The 12156-nt window shown below is 40.5% G+C and overlaps 1 protein-coding gene across 2 annotated transcripts in view; it reads left to right on the forward strand.

The window, feature by feature from the left end:
• Positions 1-12156, forward strand: part of GCNT2 (glucosaminyl (N-acetyl) transferase 2 (I blood group)) — a 37052-nt gene that overhangs the window by 7779 nt on the left and 17117 nt on the right. Inside the window, exons 2-3 of one of the 2 annotated variants that reach the window (XM_026715055.2) lie at positions 3966-4058; positions 7462-9021. In XM_026715055.2, coding sequence (XP_026570840.2) covers positions 3966-4058; positions 7462-7652 — 284 coding nt within the window. In that variant the 3' untranslated portion in view covers positions 7653-9021. Of the gene's footprint in view, positions 1-3965; positions 4059-7461; positions 9022-12156 lie in introns of those variants that run through there. The other variant, XM_087930845.1, reaches the window with a different exon arrangement.

Here is a 12156-nt window from a genome sequence, read left to right on the forward strand (position 1 = left end):
AAGTCCACCAGGCTTAAAGTTCCCAAGGTTGGAGACTCCTGTCCTAGGATACTTCATGGCATCCTTAGACAAGTACTTGATCTTGTTCTGGACTTGACAGATTTCCTGACAATTACATTGTCAGAGTGCCTGTCGTGACATCTACAGAAAGTACTTGATGCGGAGGGATGTATGTGTATACTCCAACATAACCCTTTCCTCAAGTGATCCACGCATCTTCCTAGTTATTCATGATAGGAGGATCCTTTTGGAAAGTACTAAAGTGTCAGGATCTTCTCAATCTTACTATTTCTGCCAATAATTATGGTAGGCAGCAATATTTAACAAATAATTACTCAGTAAATGTCCCTTGATTGTTTATGCCAGAAACCTGGTATGGGTAGTCCTTGACTTATGTAGTTCATGTAGTGATAGTTTGAAAAAAAAAGAGACTTATGGCTGTTTTTCACACTTATGACTTGCAGCATCCCCTGTGGTCACATGATCAAAATTCGGGCACTTGACAACTGACTGGTATTTACAAGCAACGTCAGTGGAGAAGCCAGGTTCACTTAACAACCGTGTTACTAACCTAACAACTTCAGTGATTCACTTAACAACTGTGGCGAAAAAGGTCATCACTTAGCAACATGAATTTGGGGCTTAATTGTGGTTGTAAATCAAGTACTACCTGTATTTCCATAGTATCCACCAGATCTTGAGCCAACATTCTTGTTGAATGTGTGCTGAGGAATAATGTTGCAACCGCTAAAAATTTTCCCAAGTAAGATGTATCTTAAATTGTTCTACTAACAAATAACTCTCTAGTAACTTTGATATTGCTGAAAGTTTTACATGAAATGTGTCACAGCCTTTGTTATTGTTTCATGTCAGTGTGATTTTCCGCAGAGTTGGCAAGTCTAGTTGTTGTTAACATTTTCTGGAAAATACAGGATATCTGCTCCTGCTTCAGGAAGGAAGTAGAATTTTGGACTTAAAAGAAAGCTGCTAGTTTGCTTTTTTGCAGTATGTAGGCCATATTTATATTAACCGAGTGTTGCAAATAATCTTTGCATGTCTCCATGGAATTGCTTCTACTTCTCCATAGATGCTTTCAATGGGGCTTAATTCCTTGTACAGTGCTTAAAGTATGTGTGTCTGTGTGAGTGTGCAGCTTAGAGTCAGTTGTTGACTCCCGGTTTAGGCCACACGGTTTTCCTAAGGAGGGTTTTTGAAGTGGTTTGGAATTTTTTTTTTCCCAGGGCTAAGAGAGAGTAGCTGTCCCGAGGTAAGAAGGCTTTATGCCTAAGGCCAGATGCCTCAACCCCTGTACCAAACCGGTTCTCTTTAACAAATGTAGTAAACACATTTGAAGAGAATCTGGGGAGAATCTGAATGGTACTCAGACCACTTACTCAGTTTTTTCTTCCATGCCTCCTAGCCAAATACTGTTAGGGGTTTAGAATGTCCCCCTCCCATATCTCTTTGTGTCCTAAATTTCACAGAAGCCAAGGACATTTTATAAGCCCAAAATCCTTAAATGATATCAGTTTTAGGAAGCACAGGCTTTACATACTGTACCTATGGCAATTATTTCCATTGAGAGTAGCGAGGATGTTAGTAATTTTCTCTTTTTCCAATTAACTTTAAGAAAATGTATGCAGCATTTTTCTCCCTGGTATTTTCCTTTTCTTTTTTCTTCTTTAAGTTTGCCCTCTCATTACAGGCTCAGATTCCTATTATGACAACTTACAACTTATTTGTATAGTTTAACCTAATACTTTCTCTGCTCATGGATGACTAAATATTTTTAAATGGAGGAGTATCCACTTAAACTAATACTATTTACATTTCCACCTTTAAAAGCATGCAGGTTTTTTGGCAGATAAGACAATGATTATGATTGCATTTGTACCTGCATTTCACTTTTCATTTTTAAAGGACTTGTAATCCAAGTTTTATATTCAGAGTAAGTATTTATTTACCACTGGAATTGTTTGACATAATAATAATCTTAACACACTAACATATCTTAGCATAAACTTGCTGGTCAAGAATGTTCTTGAGTAGAAATTACTAAATACTGAGGATTAAATTGACATCGATCTCCAACCCAGTGAATCACCATTTTTAAATATTAGTCATTTCATTTCCTAATTGTGGTTTTTCCTTTTGGATTGGTGGTAGCATAGCACCTATGAAGTTACTGAGCACCTATTCACAAATGCAGTTTTCTGACTATTAGTACTTGGACTGCCATGTGTATTGTTACTTGTATGCTTCAGTGGATTGGCTTTTAGCCCAGTGGTGGATTTCAAAAAATTTACCGACCGGTTTGGTGTGAGTATGTGCTTCATGCGCGCAGTGTTTGTAACTCTACCTTCTGCTGCAAGCCCTGTGTGTAAAACAGCTGATGCACAGCAATCGGTTGTGCCGTGTGAAGCTGCTGAAGTTGAAAAGCAGGAAATAAAAGTCAGTATGGAGCCAGGGTAGGTGGGAGGGCCCAGCAGCAGATTGTCAGTGCAAACCGGTTTGCTCACAGATTATCGTTGGAGCTACCGATTCGGCCAAACTGGGCTGAACCGGTAGAACACCACCACTGCTTTAGCCCTTGATTGATTCTTGTGAACCAGATGACCATTGGGGCATGTAGGGAGGACAGGAACTGAGCTGGGAAGCAGACTGTCACCAGCGTATTGTTGGCATTCCTATGGAAGTGGTTTTAAGGCAAGGAGCAAACTCTTGCCAGCTGGCTGCCAACGCTTGGAGGGAGGTGGGGCTGAAATGGTAAGTGGGCTTTAATCTGTGAACGTTCAGGGCGTAGGGCAGATGACCTGATGGACCCCTACAGACTCACCTGGAAAATCAGTGGTGTCCCAATCTGCAAGCCAACTGGGAGCTTTCCAAGGTCCTGATTTTTGATGAAAGAGAAGTCCTTTAGAATTAATTATTTTATATGCAAAAGGCAAAAGAAAAACCCCACCCTTCACCAAAGCTCTCCTTTTTTTAAAAAAAACTATACTTACAAGCATATATTTATTACATTTATACTATTTAAAATTATTAACATTTAAGTTCAGTTTATTAATAAATTAGGGAGAATGGGGAATTAAGTGTATACAGTGGGTACCCAGCAGATGATGAAAGAATCTTCAAATAAGAACCTCAGTCATAAAATATTTGTACATAGGAAAAGGAGGTAAACACTTTTAAAACTTGCACACCTGGGTCACTGCTTCTCCACGTTTGCATTCCAGATTATGACAATACAGACAATACAAAAAAAGCAATACAGATGGTTCTTGCTTAATTGTGCTATTGGGACCTGAAACCTCATCATTAAGTGACATAGTCATAAATAAACAAAAACACACAACCGTCCCTGTGCAGCGATGGCAGTCCCAGCAGTACCAGTGACCATTGTTAAGCAAGGTCGTTAAGTATGGACTTCACATGACTGCGACTTGTGATTTCCTGCCAGCTTCCTCATTGACTTGCTTGTTGGAAGCCAGCAGGGAAGCTTGCAAATCACAATCACATGGGATGTCACAAGAATTATTAAGTACAGTGGGTCACGAATGCTCCTGTTCACGACCAAATCGGGTGGCGAACAAAAAATCCACCTGATTTTTGAATCCAGTCACGATTCAGAAATCGGGTGGTGAACAAAACCAGCGAAGAAAGATTCCCTTTCTGTGCTGATTTCCCCTTCGGTGCCTTTTTTTTTTTTTCCGGACTGCGTGCATGTGCAGTCGGTCGTGCTTCTGGACACGACCAAATCGAGTTGCAACCAGAGTCCAGGAACAGATTATGGTTGCGACCCGAGGCTCCATTGTACAAGGATTAATCCTAAGAACCACTTGTTCAGCACTTGTCATTAGTTCAACTGATCACTTGGCCCCCTTGCAAGAACCCCTTGCAATTTACCTGGCATTTTAAGGATAAGAACTTGCAAGGACTTTCTCTTTCTTCTCTTTGAATCACAGGTGTCCCCGGTGCCATGCCAAATGCAACATGGGAAGGTAACTTGAGAGCTGTGAAATGGAGCGATGCAGAAAAGAGTCACGGAGGATGCCATGGTAAAATGAACATCATTTTAATATTTATGTGGGGCTTTCTTTTTAGTATTTGAAAGATTAACACTGCCCTAACAATGTAGTATCTCATGAACTTGTTCTGACATTGTTTTTTTTTTTTTTGTTTACTATGGAGATTAAAGGGATTGTAGAAAAACATATTGAACATTGGTTGAAACATGCAGTGCATCAACCCAGAAGTGACCTGTGTTTGGAGAGATGGAGACTAGCAGGTTTAACAGCCTTGACAAAACAAAGTGACTGTAGGGTTTTGGCTCTCCTAGCATCAGGGACCTGCCATTTTGAGTTCTGCATGGGGCAGTACTTCCCCAGGCAAAGCCAATACATAATATGGGGGTCTTCCTAGGTCAAAGGTCTTCAAACTTGGCAAGTTTAAGACTTGTGGACTTCAACTCCCAGAATTCCTGAGCTAACATGACTGGAGGAGGAATTCTGGGAGTTGAAGTCCACAAGTTTTAAACTTGCCAAGTTTGAAGACCCCTGTCCTAGGTTGTTAGTTTCTGGTTAAAGAGCAGAGAATAGTTATGGCCAGAAGACCTTTGCCCAGATTCATTTGCTATCTCAATTGCACCCTTTCTTATACCCGGATTCCCTTTTTACAATCGCTCATGCCTTAAACATCTCACACTTGGACTATTGAAAAGCAGGCTTTGTGGGCTGCCCTTGAAGGCCAATTTGTGGGCCTCAGTTTATAAATGCCTCAGTATATGCATGTGATTGCTGTGCAAGATGCATTTGGTACCGGTGAACTTCTGGGGACAATTTAAGATACTGATAGTGCCTTATCATCGTCATTTTAATGGCATAGGTTACCTGGGGAACACCTTTCTCCCATTAACTCATTGTGCCCTGTAATCTCTGACAGAATAGGCATGTTCTGACACAACATCATCTAATAGGACTGAAGAAGCATCTCTTTTCTGGCCTGGCACCTGCCTTCAGAAATAATATTTCTCCAGAAGTTCAAATTGTCCCAACCCCATCTTCCTTAAAAGTCATTCATGAAGAACTAGCTCTTCCTCCACACCCTGGGAGGGGCCGCTGCTTTTATTGAAATGTTTTCCTGATCACGTCTTGTTCTTTTTAGTTTCCATTATTTTTATTTTGGTTTGGCCATCTAAATGGGCTTTAATTGTAAACTCCTGAGACTTCATCAACTTTGGTGGCTCGGTAAATTCGGCAAAATAAATAAATAATAATTAGGTTAATATACCAAAAAAACCCACACCCACTTGCATTCCCCTTGGTACTTTGTATACATGTAATGTGCATTAAGGTTTTTACAAACAATTCTGTGTTTAGCTGTCAGCACCCCGTTTTCCAAATATAACATGGACTTTTATAATTGCATAAATGCCAGATTTAAATTTGTAATCACAGCAATTTAAAAAACTCTCAAATACACATCCAAAACATCAGAATATGGGTTGACTGGAATGACAGGGATTATAATGTGTGGTCTGACTTATTTAAGCTGCAGAAATTTTAAGCAGTTAGGAAAGACAAAAAGACAGGAAATGGAGGTGGAGAGAGAAAAAATAAATAAAAAGAGGACCACCGGGAATTTATTAAAGAGGAGGAGAAAATGAATAAGACAGAAACTAAAGAATAGGTGGATAACAAAGGAGAAAATTGAAGCAGAATAATTTTTTAATGACTTCTTCACCTCAGGATGAGCTGATGTCTTGTTTTAATATGAGGGCATAGCCATTAGAACGGAAGCAGCCTTGGGGTATAAAAGTTGGGTGTATCTTAATTAATTTTCCTTTGTATTCAATGTTTTTAACCTGTGTTGCCTCTAATGACACAATGCTAAAATTATAAAGCAAAACTAACTTTTATTTATTTAATTAATTATTAAATGCTTTTATATGACTGCCCATCTCACTAAGCGTAACTCTGGGAGGTGTACAATCAAAGGATAAAAACAATGCCACAACTGTTAAAACACTTAAAAATAAATAAAAACGAAATTGTGGGAGAGCATCCATTTAAACATAGGGCAACCATTAAGCAGGTTGCCCATCAGATCCCCAAAGTCGCTAAAAGAACCATGTTTTCAGGGCCTTCTGAAAGGCTAACCTCCTGCTGCGGGTGGGGGTGGGGGAATGATACTTCTGATAGCAGAAGCCACAGCAGAAAAGGAACATTATCTGGCATCCATCAGATGTAACTCTTCAGCAGATGGGATCCACAACCTACTCCTCCGGCTGGACCTAATAGGATGGGTAGGTAAAAGAGTCCCTCGAATAATCTAGACCAGGGTGTCAAACTCAATTTCATTGAGGGCCGCATCAAGGTTTGACCCTGGGAGGGGCAGGAGGCATGGCTGGGGGAGCATGGCCAGCTTGACGTCACTCATCGCCTGAGGCCTGAGTACTCTACCAGTGAAAAGGGGCTCCCATGCTCCATTTTCATCTGCGATGGTCTCCTGCAGCCCTTTGCCAGCAAAAACGGACTTCACTCCACTTTTGCTGGTAAAGGGCCGTCGCAGCCAAAAACGGACCTGTCCCAAGCTCTGTTTTCGCTGGCAGAGGCACTGTGGGCCAGACTTTAGCTGTTTCCAGAGCAGCCCTACAGGCCTGATCTAAGCACCCCGTGGGCCAGATCTGGCCTACAGTTTGACACCCCTGCTGTAGGCCCATGTCATGTAGGGCTTTAAAGGTCAAAGCTCCTTCTAGTATACAATTAGAATAATCTTTAAAGTGTGTCTGTGTTTGAATAAAATTTAAAAGCTGTCAATAGAAGTGGCTTAAATAGCTTGTTTAATCTTTCAGTTAGTGAAAAACGGGAAAACCACATGGCCTTTTGTAGCTAAAATGTGCCTATTCTTCTAGACACACACCTGCTTGGAGTGGGAACTCTTTCTTTTTTTATTGTATTTTTTTCATTGCTTGGCTATAAATCACAAGTATAATTTTAGAGCAGTGTTGCTTGCTGGAACTCTCTCTGTCTGACTCAAGGATAAGGAGCAGCCCTTTAGTTGTGCTAAATTTAAGTTAACTTACTAAGTTCTATTACCACAGTGTTGCACTCTTCCTTCAGTCTCTTCAGTCAGTTTTCGGTTTCAACAAAACCTTGTTAGCCACCCACAATCATTGGTAAAGTTCACAGCAAAATAAATTGAACAAACGAACAATTCAAGCATGCAACCTAATAAAAATTTTAGGGCCCACATGCTCCAAAGCTAATCTTTGATACTTATCTTGACTAAGGAGGAAAGGATATGATGTTCTATGCCTCTGTTTTCTTCAAATGTTATTAAAATTGCCAGAACTTCCTTATTTCAGTATGATTTGACTGCAAAGACCTTGGTGCAAGTATGCATCTTAATTCTTCTATCCACAAAATGTAATTGTAATATTGATCTTTTATGCCTTGATAGGTCATTATGTCAGAAGCATATGTATCTATGGAACTGGTGACTTGCCATGGCTGCTGAAATCAAAAAATTTATTTGCGAACAAATTTGAACTCAAAACATATCCACCTACTGTAGAATGCCTGGAATTGAAACTTCGGGAAAGAGTCTTGAATGAGAGTGAAATACCAGTTGAACCAAGTTGGTACTTTTAATTTTTTTAAAAAAAACTTATTGGGGAAAAAGGATAATAATAAAAACTGCTCCTTTTAGAACAACTTTTTTGCCTTGACGTGAGGCATTTTTTTGGATGTTCAAGATGGATAATTTTTTTTTAATACATGAAAAATCTTCGCATTTTACCGGACCTAAGGATTCTGCACCATCTTTGTATTTCACTGAGTTTTATTCCTTTTTTAAAAAATGCAGTTCCCATTTAGGAACAGGCTTCTCCTTTTCTTCCAATTATGTAAATTACTGTTTGCTCAGGAAATAAAAAATTCTGAATAATGAAGTTAAAATTATCTTACTAACTGATGGTTCAAATGGAAGGATTAAGACGTTCATCATAGAAGATTCAGAGACGGCGGTTTATCTGCTAGCGCAGCTTGCTATCTGCACAACCTAAGTTTGGTTGTACCTGTTACTACTTGCTTCCGAATAGGTCAAATTCTTAGACTGTGCTTCTTCCATTATCTGCTTGTAGAAATGGCCTTCTGTACTACTGAAGAGCTATCCTTTTTAACAGCAGCAAAGCAACCTGTGAACCAGGGTAGGACACAAGATCCAAAAACAGGGTAAAAGTGTATATTTTAAAGAGTAAAATATTCACTGGAAAAATGCATTAATATTACATCAATTGTATGTTTCTACTTCACTAAAGTTTTGCTTGGCTACTTAAGGATCCTAGAAATTGTGTAAATAAGAGCTTCTAGGTGTATAGAAATAATTTAAGATGGACCAACATTTTTTGATTTAGAAAACTATCACTGTCTTCAAAGCAAAAGTACTAACATGGTCTTTTATACTATCTGCTAGAAATTTGCCTTGGTGCATATGCTCTCAGTGTACATAAAAAGAAGAAGATAATCTGAAAGTCATTTTCATTATTCTTTAGGCAACCTTTCTGCATACAGTTTAAATTTCCATCCATCTACTATGGAAAATGTAAAGAAAGAAATAGCAATATATACGAAAAGTTTTAGGGTGAAAAGGAAAAAAAAACCCTCGAAAGTCAACTTTTTTTGGAGCAACACAGAAAAAAAACTTTTCTCTTAGGTTGAATGTTACAATTCTACCATGAAAGATATTTATGGCAATCGGTATACTAATAAAATATCTATCTTTGCAGCAGTCCTTTAATCATAATTTAATTTCAGTATCACTATTTCTATTAAAAATATCTTCTGTGTCCCCATTATTCTTTCTTAGTTGTTTTACTTTTGAGTGAAATGGAATTATTTTTTTCCCATAAAGACATGGGTTTGCCAACATTCAACTGATTGAAGGTTATTGACTGTGATTCTTTTTTAAAAAACAACATTCAGTTGGTTAAATTAATAAAATAGTATTTATCAAACACTATCCAGACATTGCCTTTGTGACAGATTGCTTACTACAGAACCTTAGGATATATAGAGCAATGAGGTTACAGATAACCATAATGTTTATGGCTGTGCATGCTTCAACAATGAGAAATGCCTTGGATCTACACAACTACAGTTTCCTTTGTTATTTATTAAATTAGCATAGCTTTTTCTACCCAAGCAAAAGGATGTGGATGCCGCTTTAAGAATCATCTTAATTTAAATAATCAGCCTCCTTATATAAGAGTAGATTTTTTTCCCCAGGACCACTGCAGGAGCATGTAAGGAGAAGGTATTTTCTTCAAGCTCCCTTTGAAACCCAATTGGGTCCATCAGTCATCCAGGGATGGACCACTCGAATGGGTCTGCAGAGGAGGAGGGGCAGCACAAGAGAATATCAGAGTCATGAGGTGTGATCTGACCAAGAACACCAAGCCCAAAGTTAGGCCACTGTCTTGAGTCAGGCCAAGAATGACCAGGGAAAGGCCCATAGCCATCATGGATGTCCTGGGCCACTTTGGAGTCTACCAAGGGACAGACGTTGGAAGTCCCTCAGAAGAGTAAATCTGGGGAAGTTCATAGTCGGCCCCGAGATGGCTCCAGCAACTCAGGCAGGAAGGTTGTTACACAACAGGGAGGCTCCCAACTGCTCCCTTGACCCTAACCTCAAGAACAGGGTCTCACCACTGGCAACTTGTGGAGCAGGGCCCCTGATGGCTACCGGAGATTCTCAGGTGAATCCCTACCCACCTGCCCTGCCCTGCTCTGCCCTGGGGACTTGGCTGGTGCATTTGCTAGACCAATACTTGAATACAGCTCATCAGTCTGGAACCCATATCATGTATCTGATATTAACACAGTTGAGAAAGTCCTGAAATATTTCAAAAGAAGAGTTCTCCACTCCTTTACTTGTTGGAGAAAACTTTATGCCACCAGACTTGAAACGCTAGACCTAGAAAACCTTGAACTACGCCACCTCCAGTCCAATCTAAAGATAGTATATAAAATCATACATTGTAATGTCCTACCTGCAAATGAATACTTCAGCTTCAATCATAACAATACAAGAGCACACAATAGATACAAACTCAAGGTTAACCGCACCAAACTTGACTTCAGCAACAGAATGGTCAATGTTTGTAATACTCTACCTGACTGTGGTTTCTTCCCCAAACCCCAAAAACTTTCACCTTAGACTTGTCTACTATTGACCTTACCCCCTTCCTAAGAGGACTGTAGGGGGCGTGCATAAACATACCAATCGTGCTTACTGTCCCTGTCCTTTTTTTAAATTTTTCTTATAAGTTTCTATCTCATGTATTCAAAACTATTTATTCTTATACCTGTATCTTGTAAGTGATTGACAAATCAAATAAATACTAAAATATACTAAAATACAATATTGCTGAGAGGGCAATACCCCCACCCACCCAGGCCCAGCCAAGTCTTGCTAATACATGCCAAGTCAGCCTGATCCTCATTTATGAGATCATTAATGAGGAACCTTATTATCAACCAACTTGGAATTAAGCAGCATCAATTGAAAACCCAGGGGTCTGTCAGGGCCTGAGCATGAGCACAGAAGACTGGAACACGCTCCCGATGTTAAGCACCAGGGGTGTCTTGTGTTCCCCATGTGCTGCCTGCCCTCTGGCTCTCATCAAAACACCTCCTGTCCAACACCATTTGGATGTCCCACCATCCCCCACCGGATCTACCTAGGCCTAGCCAGCTGGTTCCCTTACCTGAGAGGTCCTCCATCCCGAACATGCAACCCAGAGACTCACGGTCAACTTGGAATGTGTGCTTCAGCCTCGCTCTCAGCTCAGATGGGAGCCCTCAACACTAATTGCCCCTTTACCCAAGTGTGTCCCTCCTGACAAACTGTCTCACTGACTGATGGGAGGGCACCCAACTTGCTACTCCTCTTTTCCAGACTCTCACTCAGGGAAATAGTGGCCACTTATACAACCAGCTGCTCCATACATTTACCAGCAAGCACCCTCCATGTCTCGCCAGTAAGAGGAAGATCCACTTCTACCACACCAGAGGACACCCCTCTCCCAGCTCTGCTTTCTGCATGGGGCACACAGCCCCCATCCGGGTTGAAGTAAGTCTGTCTACCAATTAGCCCCTGTGTTGTTCCCTGGGCCAGTTATTCGGTGGCATTTCGGACTGGCCACACTCCCAGTTGCTTCTCTGGTGAGCCAAGAGCTCAGCTAGTTCACAGACTAATTGCAGCACCATTAATCAACTAACGATAATATATTGCAGACATTCTCAGAATTAAAACATTTAAAAGGCATGTTATTGAGGCAGGCAAAGTAGAGGTAGGAGGAATAAGGAGAATAGATGAGGAAGCAAGGAAAATTCAGTCTTTTAAAAGTCTCTCCAAAGAAGCAAGACTATTTATGCACAAAAATAGGAAGGACATTTCCAGTGGTGCTATTCTACCAGTTTGGCCCCGTTCTGGTGTACTGGTAGCGCCGAAGATCAGTAGGGACCGATCCGGTTCTCTCTGAGGAGCTGCTGTTTCGCCCACCCACTCACCAGGGTTCCCATACTGTCCTTTTTATTCCCTGCTTTTGAAGCGCAGCTGTTTTGTGCGGCACAGCAGATTGCTGCGCGTCAGCTGCTGAAGCGACAGGGAGAGTGTAGGATTGTGGGAGGTGAGTCGGAAAACCTCTGCGCGTGTGCAAAGTGCGCATTTGGTGCATGCATGCAAAGTGTGTACATGCACGCAAGGCACGCCCACTGAACCGGGGGTAAACTATTTTGAAATGCACCACTGGACACTTCGATTCCTAACATGGAGGAATGGCTGCAGAAGTTGATGCAGTTGGTTGAAGTGGCAAAATTGACCACTTTGATGAAAGAAAAGAACATAAGTACTTGTGTTTCCACATGGAGACCACTTCTGAACTTTGTGCTTGACATGGAAAAGAATGTAACTCTGACTTTGGGGTTTACAGATTAGACTGATAAATCTTTATAGAAATGGCTTGTTCATATTATTATGAAAAAGCAAAAAGCTGTGGTTTGGTGTGAATATCTTATTTTACTGCAACAGAGAGAGACGGAAGTCAGTGCTTCTTTTTCTTTCTTTTTTTCTTATCTTTCCTCACCTCTCCTT

This window comes from Pseudonaja textilis, chromosome 3 (assembly GCF_049901715.1).
Source record: "Pseudonaja textilis isolate UNSWEBS1 chromosome 3, rPseTex1.2, whole genome shotgun sequence".
Classification (NCBI taxonomy): domain Eukaryota; kingdom Metazoa; phylum Chordata; class Lepidosauria; order Squamata; family Elapidae; genus Pseudonaja; species Pseudonaja textilis.